This window comes from Lissotriton helveticus, chromosome 10 (genome assembly GCF_964261635.1).
Source record: "Lissotriton helveticus chromosome 10, aLisHel1.1, whole genome shotgun sequence".
In the NCBI taxonomy this organism is placed as follows: Eukaryota; Metazoa; Chordata; class Amphibia; order Caudata; family Salamandridae; genus Lissotriton; species Lissotriton helveticus.
Window position 1 is genome coordinate 36,627,449 of NC_136071.1, and position 19,175 is coordinate 36,646,623.

General features: G+C 44.4%; 1 protein-coding gene across 3 annotated transcripts in view; it reads right to left on the reverse strand.

The window, feature by feature from the left end:
• Positions 1-921: 921 nt before the first annotated feature.
• Positions 922-19,175, reverse strand: part of PORCN (porcupine O-acyltransferase) — a 74,422-nt gene continuing 56,168 nt past the window's right edge. For 2 of the 3 annotated variants that reach the window (XM_078664683.1, XM_078664685.1), the window contains 6 exons: positions 14,530-14,630; positions 9,825-9,901; positions 8,226-8,289; positions 7,473-7,558; positions 6,860-6,970; positions 1,654-1,854 (listed from right to left, as the gene is read on the reverse strand). In XM_078664683.1, coding sequence (XP_078520809.1) covers positions 1,753-1,854; positions 6,860-6,970; positions 7,473-7,558; positions 8,226-8,289; positions 9,825-9,901; positions 14,530-14,630 — 541 coding nt within the window. In that variant the 3' untranslated portion in view covers positions 1,654-1,752. Of the gene's footprint in view, positions 1,855-6,859; positions 6,971-7,472; positions 7,559-8,225; positions 8,290-9,824; positions 9,902-14,529; positions 14,631-19,175 lie in introns of all 3 variants that reach the window. The other variant, XM_078664684.1, reaches the window with a different exon arrangement.

Consider the following 19,175-nt stretch of genomic DNA (forward strand, 5'->3'; position numbering starts at 1 on the left):
AATAAATGTGTATGCAATAAAGATTTGTCTTTTGTTGTTAGAGGCCACCTCCACCGACTCTTACGGCTCAGTCCACCCCAGCCTGGGTACCCGCCAATGACTACGCCACACACGGACCTTAATATTACATGTCTTTATACTTCTGTGTGTAACTGTAAACTCAACATTCTAAACCAAGCTTTCATTGCATTCCGCTCAAACACCTACATCACAGCTGTATGGAGTCCGGGACGAACCAAAAGGGTTGCGTCATAAAAACTCCTAAGACACTACACTCAGCAGATTGAGGACATTTGAGGATGTATTATCATCTCCCACCAAAACCATGCATTCAAGTTCAAACAAATTTTCTCCCTACCATCAAAGAAGACATAACAAATGTTATATAGGCAAAAATGACGCACCATCTGTTATTCTAGTATGGCTACCCTTGCACTTCTATTGCTCCAACGCAGCACAGTCCTACTGCGCCACCTGCCATTCCAACACTAAGGACCACACAATGCTCTGCCAGTTAATCTCAGTTTAGACCTGCTCTTCATCTTTCAGCATGAGGCTTCATGTACCTCTCTATTTATATACGCCAGATATATGGTCACTTCGCCTCCACCCTTCATACAGGTGTGCAGTGTGGCAGCAGATATGCTCTGCTAAACAAGTCAGCAAAATGGCAGTATCGCCACGGCTGCAGTTGCCATGGCAAATAAGTAGCTTCCGCCACAACACTCTATGCAATATCACTCAGGTTTTGGCTCAACACAATTTCACTTCTGTCACAATAAACACAAATATAAGACTATACTGAAGTCAAGCAATGAAGTGTGCGCCACTGCTCGATCTCAGCAGATTACTTTAGAAAATATACACCACTCACAGTCTTCCATGCCTTCATGTGGCTAAAAAAACAAAATGGCCAAAAAATTGTTATAAAACTGACTTTAATGTCTCTGGTACTCACTGTGCTTTGGAGTGGACAGAAAAGAGGAAGGCATGTCTGAAAAATATGTACAAGTCCCCTTGTGCACCCAAGCAACAGGGGAATTTCTGTGGGGCCCGGAGAGATGACACAGTGGGAATGGCGTGCTTGCTATAGGTCACACAGGACAGTACACGTGGTATGTTAAGAACAAATACCTCAAATAGTATTTACAGTTCAGACCAACAGTAGTGGGACAGGGGGTCGGTTTGACTTGTGGCAAGTGTCTCGTGTGGAAATCCACGCAGTAACAGCGTACAGCGCAGTACGTCTCGAAGGAATAGAAACAACACAGGCCACCATGCAGTTCCTGTTTACCGCAATGGTCCACATGTTAATAATCCTCAGGTGCTGGATCTCTCTGCCTCCAGATCCACATATACTGTACCGCTACTTGGATCCCAAGAACCTCAGTCATATCCGCTTGGAATAAAAGCCAGTAATACTTCAGCTCAATGTTTTGTTTTTTTACAAGTGTCAGAAAGGATGGCACTCAAGTTCACGTGTTGGCATGGGCATGAAATCTTCAGCAGCAGCCCAGATCCATGCTGACAGACAGTGACCAAGGTTGGCACATTATTGAAAAGCATACAAAAGGTTCAGTCGGTAGATGGGCTGCCCTTTTACACCGAGTCTGTAATGTAGGTTCAGAGGGGACAGGGTTGCGGAAGGGGGAAGGAGCAGAATGGATGGTGCGGCAGAGCACAGATCCAGATCTCCACAGCGGCCGAGTCCCTCTCCTTGGAATAAGACATCCTTGGCTGGATCCCTCCGGATCAACCAATCAGGCGGTAAAAGACCCAACAGCCAAAGGTCACCCAGTGGCTAGCCCAGCTCAGCTCAGACCACATGTAAACCGTGTGGGACATCCCATATCCCTGCAATAGAAAGAGACAAACATGTAAGTGCCAGCTTTCACACAAATGTCATTTTGGTTCTTTAACACTAGGGTGCACAAGTGATAAATGTTTTAAAGTAGAATACCCCCCCCCCCCACCAAAAAACCTATTGTTTTAGCCCAGGTGACTTGAAATGGCCTGGAGTACAGCCCTCGGAATACCACTACTTGAAACCTGCCTTTCAGAGCTTCCGCTTTTCAACACTGAGGCTCAGCTCGTCTGTGGGGAGTATTCGGGAGAAATTCTAACCTTTCCTTTATACAGTTTACCTCTTATAGGTAGGGCCACTGGAATTATGCAGCAGGGGAATAACAAATAATGTGATACAGCTAACAAGATTATGCGGAAAAAAGACGAATGCAGTGTTATGTTGCAGAATTACTTCATTAGTTTGTCGTTTTTACAACGGTAACTCTGTGTGGGCAGAGGTCTCATTAGTATCAGTTTAACACCTAAATCCAGCAATCAACAAAGGAAAGGTGGCCTGTCGCTGCACCGCAAAGGGCCTGCCACTTCGCTGCAAAAAACATGGCAACTTTTGATCCTTTTGAGTAAGAAACAATTATTTTGGTTACAATCTGTAAATAATGCAGCAGACGATGGATTATGCGACAAATGTGGCAAATCCATAATTATACAAAAAAACGCCATGGGTGCAGAATTGCTAATTCCATTGGCCCCGGTTATAGGGTCAGGCTATTACTCCCCTGTGGGCAAGAAACTGACCAAACACACCAAGCATCATTAATTTCCTTTCTACAAACGTTTCAGAATTCATGTTCAGAAAGATTTGAATACCTGAGGGATGGGGCGACTTTGCCGCCATTCTAAAAACAGTCAAGTGTCTTGAGATGAACTGGAAGAGTATAGGGCTCTTTTCACCCACATCTGAGGCATTCAGGATTCACCGAGAGCATTGGTGGATTTAGTAGGCCTTTAGAAGCATGGTGAGAGTGCCAGTGGTACAGAGGAGAGTGAGGAGACTCTGTACCACATTTGTAAAATACGCATTGTTTATTCCCATCAGCTACAAAGAAGGCGTGCACTAGAAGAGCACGGTGGCTCCAACTAATTCCTTACTCCTTCTCTACCACTTTGTGAAGAGCAATAGAAGACCAGACAATAGCACAATGCATGTCAAGAGCAGAGATTTATATCAACAACAAACCCTTTACTCCAAGTCCTACCACAGTACAATAGAAGACCAGACAATACCACAATAGATATTTATGAGAGTAGAGGAGTCTGGCCCCACCTAACCCCTTACCCAACCTTCTACCAAAAGGACAACCGAAGACCAGACGATGCTACAAGACATATTTATAAAAGCAAGTTGACGACCGCGAGAGAGCAATATGACACCCGGCGAGACTTTATCCTCATTCGCGATCAGCAACATCAAGTTGGCGATCGCAAGCGTGGAAAATAAACCTCCCGGCGAGATTCTCAACACGGGGAGGTCAGGTTTCTCATTGCGAGTGGTCACGTATGCTCGCGACCGCTCGCGATGAGAAAATACCAGTCCGCGTTGAGAAAGCTGCCGCTCGAGTAAAATTCTACTCGAGCGGCAGAAAACGACAGCTCGCACTGTGCAAGATGCCGTTTTCAATGATGGCACAGTGCGTAAAAGCGTCGGGCACTGTGCATTCATTGCGAACAGTGGAGTTTGCGTAGCTCGCGAAGTGCACTTTGCGTAGCTACGCGTAGCGCTACTACGCGAACTACGCCCAGGGTTTGAAAAAATACACAAAGATGCCAACGCACTTACTATAGATACTAGTAACATTCTCGAAGAAATCTCTAACTTATTAATACAGTAGGCACACCATAAGCTACTGTGGATGGGGGACAGTAATTGCCTATTGGATAAACGATTGAGAACTACTGATAGACCATAGGCCGCCTTTCCACGTCGATAATGGGGACCATGGGCAGGCGGATCCTGCTTAGCGGATGCAAGAAGGTGATGTAAGAAGGTACTCTTTTTATTCATCACTGCATGGCACATACCAGAGGACTGACTTTTCAATGACATGCACTGAACAAATAGGGGAATTCCCAGGGGGAGAATATTTGGATTGCACACTATCTGATCATGCTTCACTGCCAGTCAAATGGAGGTAGGGCGGTGGAGACTGCAGCCCACAGCCTCATAGACTGGCCATTCAGGGGAGAGATAAGGGAAGCCATAATAGATTTTTAAAGGTCCACTGAAATTTGAAGAACACTACAGGAGGCTTTTAAAGTCACGAAAAGAGGGAAATCAATGAGTAACTACTAAAGGGCCAGGAAAACATTAGCAACCGAAAAGTACCAAGCTAGAGAAAGAAATTCTCGAAATATCAAAACTGCCACTAGGTGACAATTTAGAGGAAACAAGACTCGAGAAATTGGAGGAACTTGGGGCAACTAGAGAAAGACTAGGCAAACACGACTATAAGGAACGCTGAACAAGAGTATGACGGCGGCAAGATGGTAGGACTTGCTTTGTTAGTGAGTAGATAAAATGGTGAAAACCCAATCATAGCAGTAAAGGAAAGCACTTCTATTCCATAACAACACAGAGAAACGACCAGGGGTCTGTGCACTGGCCAGCTTTGGAGTGCACAAGACCTTCAATACAGTAAGTAGACTTACAACTCATGTTGAAAGCATTAGGGGATATGGATTAGGCAAACCGTTCTTGTGATGGTATCATTGCTATATGAAGAGGTGAAAGGAAAAACTGGTAAACTATTATCGGGCAGTTGGAAAATTCACTGCGGAACGAGATTAAGGGTGTCCTTCATCGCAACTTGTTTTGCAATGGTAATTGAACTACAAGCACAAATAGTAATTTTTAGAGCAAGAGAAATAGAACACTAGTAGAAAGAAAATGCATTTTACATCATTATATGCCATATTACTAGCAATAAAGGACCCTGGTGTGAGACAGAAACTATGTTCCAAGAAGTGGGATCATTATGTGGCTTTAGACTAAACCCAAGTCTACATTATACCCTCCCCGGGGAGCTTGATCGCCTTGCTGGATCCCTGTTGGCAGTACAAACAAGGCCATTTAAATATCTGGGTAGATTGATCTGCGCGGCTCTTGATACATTTGCAAGTAGAATGTAGAAGCAATGCTAAAATAAATGAATAAATACATTTTAAAAAGCATAGAGAATTAGTTAAAATACCCAATGTACCTGATGGGACAAACAGTCTTAAGTAAAAGTATAGTTCCTTCCACTACATGCCACAGGTATGCCAACAAAAATTCCAGACTCTTGCTTGGATAGACTAGACACGCTAATCAGGGGACTATACTGGGATGGAGGTAAAGTGAGGGTCTTGTTAGAAACATTAAGGGGCGATTGAAGGAATTTGCAAACTTCTGTACTAGATGTACAATTTGCAATGCCAACTTCCTCACATATGGGAGTGTAGAAAAGCCTATTCAGAAGGGATGGGTAAACTCCCCCAAGGAACCAAGACATTCAGTACTAGATAAACAAGAATATATTAGAATTGTGAGATGGAGGCAAATTCATCACCAATTCATACAGGGCGTGCTTACTCACAGAGAATAAAAAGGCTGCCCGAATGAAAGAAGCATGGAACAGGACCTAGAGAAAAAACAGGAGCAGAGAACTGACAAAAGATATTCACAAACTGACAAAAGGTAACCAGAAACATCTGATAAAAGATGATCATTATAAGTGTATGCACAGGATATGCATGACACATCAACTCATGCACAAAATCAACCCGGGACAGACCTATACCTTCCACAAATACATGATAAACACAGGCACATACGTACACAGTAGAGTACAGAGCTTTTGGATAGAGGTGACACAGAACGTACGTACTCCAACAAGCTTTGCTTTGCAGTGTGATATCCGCCTATGGCTAACGACACTTCCCACGTGGCAAAGGCAACCAGGCATTGTCAGAAGGTGCTAAGCCAGGGCTACCATTAGCCAAAAGAAGACATGCACACCAATCAAAGCAACAACACTAGGAAGTTGGAGGAAGACTAGCTAAATGGGTAACAGTGGAACGCGGAGTGAGGAGAAGGTTGCGGTTCGAAAGAGGAGAGGCGAATGGAGGAATGATATGTGAAGCAGTGTTGACGGAATTAGAGCAGCAGGAGGATACACTATCTGAGGTACAGCAAAAGACTACGCAGAGGAAGTTTAACTTACGCCATCATCAACCAGAGAAACTAATAGGGAATATAACCAAATAAGTGCACAAAAAGTTTGTAACAAAACTGTCACTGCGAAACTGTATTAAACAAGTACAACGAAGGACTCCAGTGGGATCTCAGTGAATGGGGATAAAAGGTGTAAAAATGTAATGATTGAATAAAACCAATTAAAAAAATCCTTCCATTTACATTTGATCTATTTTTCAATTTAGTGAAAACCAATAGGTCAACTTTACAAAATATAGAACAATGTTCAAATGTACGGAACGTTAATTTTTGTGCATTAGTTCCAGGATTGGGAAATAGAGAAGTTTTGATCAAAATAACGTATTTTAAGTTTGAACTTGCTCACCGCAATGAGCTCGGGGTGGGACGCTGGGGGGAGGGTGTGCACGCGTGATATGCCTTGGGTGCGGAATGCCCAAGTGTCTCATATCTCGCCTTATTTCTAAAGGGTTTCCAAGTGGCAATTTGAAGGGTACTGATGAAGGACTGAATGAGGCGACTCCATGGCTCGGCCACATGGCTCACCCCCTACATTTCAGTTCTTCATGCCGAGCAGGGGGAATGAACTAGAAACTGTGCTCCGTTCACTGACTATAAATTGTACTCAGACTGCTAATGGCAGCCGAGCCTCTAAAGGCAAATGTTGCGCCTTTATCCTTGGCCTCTTATTTCTGAGCATCTGTTTCAGGAGCATGGTGGAAGTAGGTGGCTCAAGAGGGATTGGGCAAAAGTAGGGGGTGAGCTCTTCCTCCTGACCCTCACACACGTAAACCAGCCTCTTACCTGCTCCTCTGTGGAATCATCGGTGTCAACATCAAAGAGCGAGCCGAGGTACGTCAGATGGAAAATGGACAGAGCTCCAAAAAAGAGATTTACTCCTCGGACCCAGAGATCCTGGCAAAAACAAGAAAGAGAAGTGGCGACAACAGTAAAAAACAAAACCAAACCCAAACTCATGCTTCCCTTGGCAGAAGCTCTAGAGAAGCCCACAATCACCTGCCACACTATTAAACTTCTGTATTCACTCCAAATCTTCCTCCATGCTCTCAACCAGACTCCAATTCTTTGTCGCACTCTCCATCAGGCTCGTGGGGCTCCCTTTCCCACAGTCCATGGCTCCCTCACAAACACAAACACGTCCAGTGCTCCATCCTCCAAAGTGAGGGATGTCAGGACACACCACCTACTTCCACCATTCTCCACCCCAGGCAGCAGGATGAGGCCCTTCCACTCTCCCAAGTCCTGGCAGGCTCTCAGGACCATCTCCTCCAGGCTGAGAGATGCCGGGACACATCCATCTCCTTCCACCATTCTCCACCCCAGGCAGCAGGACCAGAGCCTTCCACTCTCCCACGTCCTGCAGGCTCCAAGGAGCCCCACGGCAGCAGATGCTTACCGTCTTGTGACGATGGGTGCAGCCCGGAGAGCAGCGTCTGGACAGGATACAGGCATTGAAGATAACCGCAAGCCTCCTGCGGAGAACTGAAAAACCCAAAGGTAAATCAATGAGCAACAGACATGGACAATATTTGTTGTTGATAATTATATGTGTTATAGGTTTTTAATGTAACTGGCTGGAGGTGTAGCAACATTGCTTAAATGCAAACTGGGATGTATGGTAGCAGTAGCTAGGCAGACATGTTTATGTGTGAAATGACTGGAGGTATTGGTTGGTGGAGGGGAGCTCAAATATCCATCGCTGGCTTATCGGGACTGTGTTGATTTGGAGTTAGGAGTTCGACTTGGACCTGCTGTTCTACGATGGGGTGTGTTGATTGTACGGTTGAATGCGGTCGTGGACACAGTGATATCCATGCCAGTGGTATAACTTTGCAGTGCACTGTAAGGGTTAACCTGTGGGCGTGTTACCACACTGATACAGGGAATTTAGGTGTAAAGGTTTCTCAAAGACAGAAACGCATAGGTGAAGGCAATGACACCATTTGGTTTCTTTGTAATGGGAAACCAGCTGCAGCAGACACTAGTGAGGCAGAGAAGTTCACCTGGTGCATGGCGAAGACGCTCAATGAAACCACGTTAAATCATCTGGGTTGTGATGTGACGCTTGCAGGGTTCAGGCAAAGTGTGTTTGAAGGTTTCACTGAATCAACACAACTTGTTTGGGGGAAAAAAACAGGAGAGCTCTTACCATGTTCCACATAGGTGATGAACCCCAGAGAGAGCAGGACAGCTGCCAGGTGGAAGCTGAGTCCCTAAAGCAAAAACAGGGGATAATATGTGAGGTGAGTAATAGCCCACTGCTTGTAGTGGGTACCCAAACAAGTTTAGAGTCACACGAGGCACCAAAAGCACTCTGTTACCCACAGCGAGTATCACACACAACCTTTCCCAGCTACTCCTGAACCCACACAGTAGCTCTACATCCACTGCGCTCCCTCCCCCAGTACTGTGATAACTGAAGTTTCACAGCATCATCAAACCACATACCTCACATTGCCCTCCTGTCCCAGTCACCAAGGTGCTCACGTCAAACCATACACCCATCACATTAACCCCTTGCCCGTCTGAAGTCACGGTGGGCGTGTGCAGAGGACGGCCGGGAGCCGTCCGAACCACGCCCAGGCCATAAATCACCCGCACCGCGGCAGAATTTCCGCCGCGGTTAAAGGGTTAAATGCACCTTGCCAACAGAACCACACTCCAAGAGCTTTTACGGCCATGCACCCACTGTGCTTGATCCTGGGCACCATACTTACTAAAAGCTCTCAAGGTCACATCAGTTCTACTGAGTTTGATGCCCACTATCCGTGGATATGGTCCCCCTGAAATCTGTCACAGATCCCACCATGCACTCAATGCCCCATTCCTGGGCAACAAGCTCCACAAAAGGTTTCAGTCACCAAGGCCATTCACCCACTTCATAGAGTATCCCACACCCGGTCTCAGTTCTCGATTAAAGGTACTCAGATATCCGGTTACGCAGTCCGAGAGCTCAACACCCCAACAGCTAGCATCGCACTCCCTTGAAAGGTTTTCCAGCCATATCAAGTGAGTGGTACCCAAGGCCCCCAATCTGTGCAGTAACTGTCCTCGTGCTCAATGCCCCCAGCTGATCTCAATGGTCCATCGTGATCAATACCCCTTATGATACTGTCCAAACTGAGGTGGCATGGTGAGCAAAAGAACGATGGGTTGGAGTACTACCCGAGCGATTGCCAGTGATTCAACTTATTGCTAGCATCCTCCCATCACCTCTTGTCTGCTGAATGTTTTTAGCCCAGCGCTCTGCATCATGCCGCTCAATGCCCCCTTCCCCAGCACCTTTCTCCCCAAACGCTTTAACAGTCACTAATGCAGCCCCATGTGAGGCCTGATCAACAGCTTCTCAAAGCCAGATTAACTGGGGCTTTATTAAAAGAAGATACCCACTAGCAGGGCAGGGTGGGGTTCGAAAGCAAACAGGGCATGCATGGGTTATGCCGCCTACACCCAATCTTCTATTTTACACATGCATGGATTCTTAGGTGTAGTCTAATGGATACGTATGTGACTTTGAATCTTGGAGACCTGGATGCTAGTCCTTCTTCTACCTCTGTCCAACACTGAGCAACCATGAGCATGTGATCTCTTCCCCCTGTGTCTGAGTTTCCATTTCTGTCAACACTTAGGAGCTCTTAGAAACAGGCTACAGGACCACATAAGTAACTGGGCATTTTGATGGGTTCATTAATCACTTCAAGTGCTCACGCAGCGCAAGGAAACGACTGGCACCACGTTCAATACTCACGTGCAGGAGCGCGCTGGCGGCGTACGTCACAATCACCGCAGAGAACGTCCCAAGGTTTTGAGCATTTTTAAATACATCTGGAAAAGAGACAAGACATAAGGGAGGATTATTCTAGGGGAACTTTTTATAATGTAACTGAAAGGTACACAACACACTGGCAGAGATAACGTATACTCTTAGCAGCGTTCCATAAATCTGGAGAGACTTTTTGGATGTATAGGGCAGTGGTGTTGTAAGACTAAAAGCGTCAGATACAGGTCCGATTTTAAGGACAGCAAGCCAAGAAAAATGTCCTTATAATTATTCTAAAAGGAATGCATTTAAAGTAATTGGTGTATTGAAAATCTGGGCTGCATCCATCCCTTTGGACTTAAGTTAGGACATTCCTGATATACAGCCATGATATACAATAACCATGGGACACTATTCTCATTATCACGACAAATGAACTCCCTTACCCTGGTTGTTTCCATTATTCTAGATGTCGAAAAAGCCAGTCACTAGCTTGAATGGTCCTATACTTCTGACTTTCTGCACAGCATGGGGGCAGTTGCTCACTTCCTGGCTCTGGCATGGCAAGTCTCTTGCAGCACAGAACAATTGCCTGAATCTCATCTAAATGCATTATCTCATCTCTCACTGTGTTAGAGCTAGGTTTTCATCTATCTCCTTTTTATTGCCAATTACCATGAATTCATTCAATAGGAAACACTCTGGAGGAAGCGACTAGCATCACATATCGCTAACATATTGCTCTACGTGAAAAACATCATGTGTTATAACCAAAAAGATTAGGCAAGTTAAAACTCAGACCAGTGCTAGAAAAAAGGAGGTGCATTCACTTGCACTAGTCCCCCAGTAGTGTTACTATTTACACATTCATTACATAGATTAAAAGGCACCTTAAACTATATAGGTCAGTACAGTAAAGCTGTTCATAGATGATCATTTTCTTGGCTATGGCTGAGATTATTTAAAGCTTTCCTTCATCACTTTGTTGTGCTGTTGCTTTGGATGCCCTTAGAGAGTGTCGGGTCTGCCCACAGGTGGGTCCTGGGCTCACTGTGCCACAGAACTCACCGACAAGGCCTAAGAAGGCCAAACCCAGTTAAAGGTTGCATATGTTTTGACTGCAGTGGCCCGGCCTGGCAGTTTCAGCTGGACTGTTCCTACTAGAGCAGGACCAAGACTGATTTACATGGTGCTGGTCTCTGTCAAGAGTGGCACAGTGGATGAAAAACAATGGACTGGAATGCAGCTCCGAGTGATCGCCAGGGCTGAGATTAAGTCAGGCATTCTTTCCATGACCGTGTTGTTTTTGCAGGAGTTTTGACTGTAGAAGAGTTCAGGGTGTATCATTGCTTTTAATTTTTTTTTTACTTTAGTTTCTGTGGAAATGTCTTGTGAATTGCTCTGGTATTTTTTTTAACCATTCACTCGATTTCACAAAATGTTACTGTAAAGAAACTCGGACTCTGCCTAGGGCTGAGCCTAGGTTGCCAATTCAGGATTAAGGAGATTTCCTCAGTCTCCAGCCCAACAGTCTCCACTCGCCCATACCGTTTAGTTCTTTGGCACATCACTTCATCGCACTGTTCCGCAGTTCCCTTGTTTACTAGATTTGTGAGCAAATACGAAATACCATGGAGTACGTACAGCACGTTTAACTTCAATGATCCACCCATGCAGTGTTTCCAAATCCACATATGCGGATAACAGGAGAGCGCAATATTTATACAAAATCTCATGTTTAGAACAACATGTGTTTTTGTTGCAGTTCTAATGAACACAAAGTACTTACACAGAATAGGTGGATTTTTCCGCAGTTAGAGCAGGAGGCATACCATTTTTCACTCCTAATTCAATTTGATCGCATAAAAATTTTGGTGAGAGCAAATCTACACTCAGGGGCAACAAGAAGGAGGTAACTGATGGTTCCAGGGCTCGACTTCCCTGTGAGTTTGTGTACCCTCATAAACATGCATGTTTGAATGTATTCACCAACTTCTCCACAACCCTTTCCCACCCTAGAAAAGTTCAGAAATGTACTCCCGACAAATACAGGAGTAAAACTTATTTCAGGGTGGGAGGAGAGTTTCTTCTCACGGGGACAATATTTTTCCCTTGCTAATATTTTTCGAGTACAATGTTTGTTTTGAAAATCAAATTACAAGCCTTGCTTTCATTCGTTTGCATGTAGTTGTATCTAATAAAGAAGCATCTTACACATCTGGATACATAGCTTGCCTGATGAGCACACAATCCTGCAACCATACTGAGGATCTGTAAACCAGCAGCCACAAGGGTGCGTTGCAGGGCTTGAGACTACTTGTCCTGGACATCAATAAGAATTCCACACCCCTGTGGCCCTGCACAATGGAATATCATGTTTTTTTCCTCCAGATTTTGTTATACCCCAGACACCACTTAACTTGCTAATACATGAAATGGCTAACATTGTATACTGCCAAGATAACATTAGTAAAACGCAAACGATTGCCCAGAAGGGCATCCGGGCACTGGCGGCAAGAACAGCAGCGGGTAAAAACAGAGAACAGCGAAAATGGTAAAAAACCACAACTAGAGGGGATGAGAAATAAGCCAGCTTTTTAACTATTTCCTAAAAGTGGGGAAGTTTGCGGAAATCTGAGGTGATGTGGCTTTTGGTTCCAAAGCTTGGCTGTGGCATGTACAAAGCTTCTACCACCCCAAGAAGTTTGATGAATCCTTGGCACTACCATGGTCTTAGATGACGCTGAACGCAGGCATCTATAGGGAGAATTCCATCACATTTTGTCTCGCAAGTACTCACGGCTGGTTCCGTGAAGGGCATTATGTGCCACACAAAGAGATTTAAAGGCAATTCTGCTCTTGGCTGGCAGCCAACAAAGCTCTTTGAGCCCATTTCTTGCTGATTCGTGTGTTTTCACTTTTTTCAAGAGCCGAACAGCAGCAAATTGCAGCCTCTGGAGCTTTTTTAATAGGACTTGTCGGGCAGCTAAGTAAATGGAACTGCAATAATCAAGAGAGCAAGTTAGAAGTTAAGTCGTTTGAGGGGATTATTTTTTTTACTCGATAAGAGCTCGGCGTTAAATGGTTTGAAACCAACTGCTGCAAAGGAAATCTCTGTACAATAGTGAGAGATAACTGGTGACTGGTGCTTTAAACAAATACTGCAAATGCAGGTATCCAGCTGTATGTAATATATATATATGTATATATATGACTGTATTCAATAAACAGAACTGTAATGTCTAACCTAAGCTGTATGCTGTAAATGGTTATCCATATGCATCAAAGAAACAGTTGGAAGTTATAAACTAAGGTACAACCCATGATGAGAAGTGCAGAAAGCATATGGAGAGAACTAAGAGATGCCAACATTGAAGAGACTAATTGAGTGTCAACAGGTATGTTCAGATATGTTAGAAATCAGGCCTCTCTGAAAACATGATATATTGTAAAGAAAGGGGTAAATTAAATAAACAAAGAGTATCAAACTGGAAAAAGAAAAATATTAATATGGGAACTGTGTACAACTCAAACGTCTATCTTTGACAGAGCTTTACACACTGTAAACAGAGCTACCTGTTAAAACAATCCCTATTTAAATTAAGTTGTCATGTCTGTAGAGAGCAACAGACTAGTAGTTCTTAACCTACGTGCCGCGGGTCCGCTTTAGAATATTAAATATTAGCAAATTAATAAAGTATATATACATAAAAAACAAAATTGAAAATCAAACATTAAACCTCTGTAAATCTTCAGGAATTTGAAAGTTGATACCCTTTGCGGTACTTCTCTATTTTTGTTGTTTGTGAATTAAACTATTTCATCAATTGCATATTAAGTTGATGAAATATTAATTTGTTAATTTTTTAAGGTGGGGATTTACTGGAGCCAGAGTTAAGAACTACTGTAATGACTTTAAAAAAAGAGCAACAGGCTGTGAACAGCTATGGCCTAGTCATACAATAAAGAGGCCTTTGGACCATGAAGTGAAGCAAACCCCACAGAGCTTGATGCTGTAAAGAAACAGCGCTAAGATGTCAATAAACAAGCAAAAGCTATAAAGTGTGTAATGTGTTCTACGAAGGCAACATTGCTGCACAAGGGGCAGTGAAAAAGTGAAAAGATGATAAAATCAATCAGAGAAACACTGACAATGTAGAGACTTCTGCGGTGAATGTCTGTGGATGCTGAAAAACAGGTTATGAAAACATAAGAAACGTATAATGTAATGAAAGATTCACGGAATACACAATAGGCGGATGATATAAAGCAAAGAAGAGGGGTGTACAAACAGAGAACAGTTTAGAACCAAAACATCCACCGTAAACTGAGACCGATCACCTAAATGGAGACACCCGCTGTAGGTATTTTGTAGATGGAGAATTACTGTGCAATCATATAAACACCATTATTGACAGTGATGGTGTAAATGGAACGTTTACAGTGCAAAAATGTGTAAATAAAGAGGGATACTATGCCAAATATGCTGCAGACAAGCACATGCTGTAAACAAAGATTTTTGTCACAGAAAGTAGGACAGTAAAGAGCAAGAGACTGTTTGCAAGAACTGGTATTTGTGGCAAACTAGAATGTTATGGGCCCATCCTGTACAAAGCTTAGCATTGCCACCCAGTACGCAAGGCACAGCACATGAGAAGTCTACTGGAAACCGCGACAGAAGAAATAGCCTTACAGGAGTGAAGCCAGCGGGACATCGGCTGATTCCAACTTGTCACCACCTCCACCATGGACCGTGGAAACTCGACGTTCAAAGGGCGCGACACCGTCAGGTCCCTGCAGGAGAGAGAGAAGCAGAGAACATAAGCAAAAGCATTAGACCTGCAAAACAAATCAAAGCGGTGTCTGACTGGGTGTTTCCTCACACAGCAGAAGTGAATAGTCATGTACTTTAAACCCTGCTTCTTAGGGCGAATCAGAGACCCTTCTAGGTTTACTGCTTGCTGCTGGTATAGTTTTGTCTGCATGTGTGCAAGAGATTGCCAGCATTTATATGGCCTATTGCTACCATTTGTTTTGCTCTGCTAGCACTTTCAGACCCGCAGTGTCCATTCCACATAGCTGTGGGGTTTAATGTTGACCTGAGTCATGGAGATCTGGACTCCCCGTCTTTGCCATTAAAGACTGGACTGCTGGATGCACTGTTACAGGTGCATGTGGAAGTGAACTTTGCAGACTGGTTTTCATGGTAAAAATCAAAGTACAGTTTTAGTACTGCTGGATGGCACAGTTTGCCAGTTATTGGACTACAAAATTCTGTTGAACCCATACTACGTTCCCGCAGGTGTATTCAAAGGTTTCCACTGGTATGCAGCTGTGTGAGGAGCGTGTGCTTTGCAGGGGGCAAAGCATTGCCAAATATATGGCTTTGGTGTTTGTAGACAGAAAAGTAAGGAAACATTTCATAACCCATTTTTAAGGTCACAAATTCTCATTTGGTGAATGAGAATTTGCAGGATTTTCCAAGAGCAAAATTCCACATATAATAATAGCAAATATTCCAATCTTTCAGTTCCTGCCATCATAGGCTTAGAAAAACAGGTAGTTCCTTCAGAAATATTTCCTTTTCCCCTAAAATGCCTCAAAACATTTCCCTCATGATGTATCCAACTTGTTTGAGGAACAATAGTTTTTTTTGTTGGGTACACCACACTACTGGTGAGAAAAACTCTGACTCACACGCACCACCCTAAACTCACTGACAGAGGTATGACCCTGCTGGAAAAACTGTTCTTATTCAGCCAAAAGGAATATGCGGCTCATTTTGAAGTTCTGAAAGCTGGCTATTTTATTATCTGCCAACACAGGCATAGCAGAGATCAGAATCCACAGCCCATTAAGTGCCTCGTCTGCACAGATGAAGACAAAAAAGTATGCAGATTAATTCCTTTATTCGCCAAACATTTTTGCGAAGGGCCTTATTTATTTTTCAAACCAACTCATTCGGTATTTTCATAGTACATGAATGTACATTTTTATTTGTACCCCAAGTACCAAACAGAGAATTATTTAATGTTTCTTGTCATCTATTAAAGAAAACAGAATCTTTAAACTAAAGATATAATTAGCTCTTTCATAAATTTTGGATGCTCATGTAGCAGACTGAATGTTTGTTAAGACTGCATATTTTCAACAGGTAAACAATTGCCTATTTTCAGTTACAGCTACAACGCTTACAGGTTTTTAGGTCAAGCCTACCAGATAGCGCAAGAGGCTTATAGCCCGCCCCTTGCATACCATTGGTTGCCTTTAGCTTCACTCTCAATTCCTTGCTTCTTATTCAATGGTTTTCCTCTTCCCACCTTGTCCATTTTGTGTTTGTCGCTCCCTTCAAGTATAGACTCTTTACCATTTTTCGGATTTGCTGGCTCATGTCCAGTTCACCGTTCGGGAAACTCAATATTTATTTTTTCTTAAGCACTCCATATTTTCCACCTTTCTCCCATGTGTGCTTCTCACCACCAAATAGCCCTTCCCGCACTCTGTGCTGCCTGTGGCAAACTAGCTCATGTTTACTTCTCCCTGCCAAACTCCCTCCCCCTTGTGTTCCCTGGTGTGCTTAATTTACCCTCCCCCAGGCACAAACCCCTCTGCTTTTCCTCCTCACGTGATCCCCTGTTGCCCAGCAAACCCACAGACTTTTTAAAATTAAATATTTTTTATTTTTAGGGAAGACTAGACTACAAATTTCTGCCACTAACCTTGCACTACTTTTGAAATTTTCTTTTCAATTTACTGATAAATCTTGGAATGGTAGGTAAAAAAAAAATGTCGGCCACCTGCATCATTTTATAAGCGTGCACACACATGCCCACAAAATACAAAGGTCACATCATTGCACCTTTTGTTGTTTTGTTGTTCTTTTGCCCATGCTGTACAGCATCTTGCTGATCTCTACAGCATCACCAGATGGCATTGGCAAAGCCAATAAGTCCCAAATGTGAGACTATTGGCGGTACCAAAGCTTGTTTGTTAAGAGAATATCTATTGCTTTAAAAGTAAATATATTTATAGGTAAATGATAGATTTGAAAGGCAAAAGAATACCGATTTATAGCGATGGAACCATTTGTTCTGAGGCTGCTTGCACTCCCAACTGGACGGGTCCTGTCCTGGCGGTTGCGCTCTACGGTTCCTATTGGAGTAGGACCAAGGTTGATTTGCATACGGCCAGTCTGTGTGTGCAGTACCACAATGGACACAAAATGTTGAACTGGAAACACTAATGAGGCCCAAACAAATGAAACTGGTCCGGGGTCGCTTGTGAGGAGAGGTAAAAAGTGGGTGCTGCACACTCACTTCTCATTTCCAAAAACTCCAAACCAAAACATAATTTAAAACGTGGGAAGAGTCAGCATTGATTAACCAGCTGACAACAGACATATCTCAAAGCTGTTTAACAAAGACACGAGTGTGATGTAGCAGACTTTACAGTTTCAAGGTTCACACTTGTAGGAAGGTGGCTCTTTATACAGTGGATCAAAAAGGGGTACACGGGGTAAAAAGTCCAGGCAAACCCCAGTTGGCTTACAGAGGCACACATGAGGACCCAAATGCTCTCTTTTGTGGTAGTGTGGCCGAGCAGTTAGGCATATTAGAGGGTAGTGCTAAGCATTTATTGCACACACAAAGACAGTAAGTGCGACACACACTCAATACAGAAATCAGACACCAATTTATAAAAATAGCACATACTTAATGGAGAGGTGTGGTGCATACTTAATGGAGAGGTGTGATGCAGCAGCCAGGGCAGCTGACTTCGGAGCACAAGGTTCACGGTTCGATCCCCGGCTCCGGCGGCAGCTCAGCTCCGCACCATGTGACTCTGGGCAATAGCTCACTTAATTTCCATGACGGCCTCCAGCGCCTTAAGACCCGTAAGGGTGAGTAGTTCGCGCTTTACAAATACGGATTTATTATTATTTGATTTGCATTTAGATACCAAGATCATCGGAATCAGGTAAGTACTTTTCAAGTTATTAATTTTTACAGCTTTCAAAAGTTGACAGTGCAATTTTTGGGAGCAGTAATGTTATCCTAGGGAGGAAAAACATGTACTGCATTCGGGCACTTAACGGTGACTTATGGGACTGTTCTTCTGGACTTAAAATGAGTATGGGGCAAAGTACAAGGCCACATGAACAGATAACCTTGGTAGGCTCTGTGGTGTCCGCATGCAGAGGTGTGTTACGGCATCAGGTGTCCTATTCACTTCAATGGGGGAACAGTCCAGGCAGAAAGAGGCTGAAAGCTGGGACTCGGGTACCAGTCTGGGGGAACCCACGGGGAGGGCTCGACCTTTGAGACGCTCGAGCACATTGGGACACTGTTGGTTCACTTCTCCTCTGGCTGTGGGGCTTGCGTGCAGTGGTGTCTTTATGGCATTGGTATCGGTGCTGGAGTCATGCGCGGTTGGAGAGGGCTTGCAGAAAGAGGCTGCAGGTAGAGACTGGAAGTCCACTCTGGCCAAACCCAAGGATGGGCCCGGGTCTTGTGGGTCTCAGAACCTACGGGGCACTGTCACCTCCCTTGGAGTTGGGCTCTGGCGTACAAGTGCAGCGGTGCTTTGAGGTGTTGGGTGGCGGTGGTCGAAGACTCACTCTTTGTCTTATGTAGAAGGGGGCAAACATGGCAGTGGGACCACTCTTGTTGTGGTTCTCACTGTTCCTGAAGTCCCTCGATGTGCAGGTTGGTTTTCCCCTGTGTTGGTGTCCGGTCTAGGCACAACAAGCCTTGGTTGCTGCAAGGGGTCCAGTACACCAGGTATTGGTGTTGTGCGGCTCCGGTCGGTCCTCTCAGCCCCACAGTTGGAGGGAGGACGGATCTGACCTGTGGGAGCATGGCTACCTCTTTCTGGGTGGCTGTTACGTCGGTTGTCTCCTTAGGCAGCAGGATCTGCTTCTATGGTTACCCCCACTTTTTGCTTGATGTGATGCTATTTTTGACTAGTTTGTGTAGGCTCCTGCTAATCAGGACCCCAGTCGATCTGCTTTCTCCCTAAATTGTTGTGTTTAGTACTTAGGTACACCCTAGATTGGATCCTGGAGTACCCTGATCAGCTCCTAGTATATGGTACTAAGGTACCCAGGACATAGTGTTGAAAGTTGGGCTGAAACCGTCAACATTATCGGCGCCCTCTTGCTCTCCTTAAACCTTTTGTGCGCGTAAAACAGCCGCCATTTTGAGCACCATGGCTTCCCTGCTCTCGCCGAGAGCCAGCGCGCCTCTCTCCCCCTCCTAGCTTCGCCGACAACCCCCCCTGCCTGCACCTGCCGCGAATCATAAAACCCCTCTTCGGCGCTGCTCTGCCCCAGGCCCTCGT